General features: G+C 36.9%; 1 protein-coding gene across 1 annotated transcript in view; it reads right to left on the bottom strand.

The window, feature by feature from the left end:
- The window catches only part of LOC112159423, a 3,159-nt gene extending 1,499 nt beyond the window's left edge, over positions 1 to 1,660 (bottom strand). The window contains exons 1-4 of the mRNA XM_036213025.1: positions 1,586 to 1,660; positions 1,006 to 1,112; positions 483 to 806; positions 93 to 170 (exon numbers count right to left, since the gene is read on the bottom strand). Of these exons, the coding sequence (XP_036068918.1) occupies positions 93 to 170; positions 483 to 806; positions 1,006 to 1,066 (463 nt within the window). The 5' untranslated portion in view covers positions 1,067 to 1,112; positions 1,586 to 1,660. The remainder of the gene's footprint in view (positions 1 to 92; positions 171 to 482; positions 807 to 1,005; positions 1,113 to 1,585) is intronic.
- Between the last annotated feature and the right edge of the window lie 6 nt (positions 1,661 to 1,666).

The raw sequence follows: 1,666 nt of genomic DNA, 5'->3' as shown, positions 1-1,666 counted from the left end.
AAATCTAAGCCTTACATTATTTAAAGACTTAAAAGAAACTAGCAGTGAAAGCATCCCACTTTCTTCTCTCTTGGAATTCATATGTGACATACTTGTATTGGTGAAATTATCTGGTGCAGCTGATGGTTTCAATGTTTGCAGAACTGATCCTGTGGTTGCTGAGGAGTCAGCTGCAGATGTAAATGCGGAAGAAAGTTTAAATGTTAGTTTAGTTCTTTTCTGGCAGATCTTGTGTCATTTTCTAAAGGAGAAAGCAGAAGTTTGATGAAACAAGTATCATCTGACGTAATGGAGAAAACGTGTTTTTTAAAAAACTTCAAAAACGGTTTTGGTTTATGTTTGACAGAATAATTTTTATATTTAGATTTTTTAACTAGAAAAGATCAGTAAACAATAGAAGTCTTCATTTGGTAAATCACTTGCTCTATGTTTCAGTCCCATTTTCACAGATCTAAAGCTTCAAATATTGAAATAAAACTTACCGTTTCTGACGGTCAGTTGTACCTGAAATTCTGTCTCCATTTGTCCTGATGTGCTGAACTGTCTGCAGTTGTATGTTCCAGCATCTTCATCTGTGATCTTCTTTATAACCAGAGAACATTTCTCTGTAACATTCAGTCTGTCTGATTTAGATCCAACATCTTTGAGAATCTTCCCGTGTTCAAACAGGGTAGTTGCTGGGTTGGTTGAATTACTGTACAACCATGTGATCCAGGAACATCCATCACTGAAATCATTTGCATTTCCACACTTCAAAGTGACTTCATCTCCAACTCTGACATTCTTGTTTCTGAATGTTTGAGCGTCTACAGTTTAGAGAAAGAGAGAAACACAAACATGTTCAGTTCTGATGAACATCTTAGACTAGATATTTAACATGCATGTTTAAAGAATACACTGAAGTCAATGTGGTTAGCAGCCTGCTCTCATTAGCATGAAGAACACAACAAGTCATGTTCCATGCTTTCAGAAAGGTCATGTTTGAATCTCTGTCATGTTTCTTACCTGTAAATGTGAGCATCCATGTCAGAATCAGAGGGAAGAGAAGTGATGTGAAGTCAAACATTGTTCTCTCCTCTGCTCTTCTCTGTCTCTTCTTCTCTCAGTGTTTTCTGTCACAGACACGAGAGAAACGAGACAGAAATCCTTCAGTTTCCTGTGGTTAGCAGCTCCTCCTTCAAGTTACTTCAGAGGTTCTCTTCTTCTTTGTCATATTTGTTCACAGCTTTGAACAAAACATTAAAAACTACATTTCTGACCAAACAGACTTGTCATAACCCATAATTGACTGAGCCAGAACACCAGGTTTTATCAAACTTCCAACCAGAGTTTGAGGTCATCAAATCAAATCAAACTGTATCTGTATTGCACTTTTCCAAAAAATCTATTTCGTTTAAGGTGCTTAAATAAAACATTATCAAGTAATCATGGCCTTAATATATACCATTACGCTGAACGAGGCGGCAAATTACCTGAAAGACAAGATCATGGCTTAAATGAACTAGAAGCAACTCTGATACCAACCCCAACGGTTATGTGAAGTACTACTTGAAAGTGTAAGCGAAGTATTGAGAGTAATCTTTACCACAGCAATCACTGAAACCAAAGAACTCGTTAACACTTCAACTGGAACTTTGGTTTTCTCACATCAAGTCCATGTCTGTCT

The sequence above is a fragment of the Oryzias melastigma genome, linkage group LG7, assembly GCF_002922805.2.
Source record: "Oryzias melastigma strain HK-1 linkage group LG7, ASM292280v2, whole genome shotgun sequence".
In the NCBI taxonomy this organism is placed as follows: domain Eukaryota; kingdom Metazoa; phylum Chordata; class Actinopteri; order Beloniformes; family Adrianichthyidae; genus Oryzias; species Oryzias melastigma.
The sequence above is the reverse complement of the archived record's forward strand: the minus strand, read 5'-3'. Positions and strand labels throughout refer to the sequence as shown.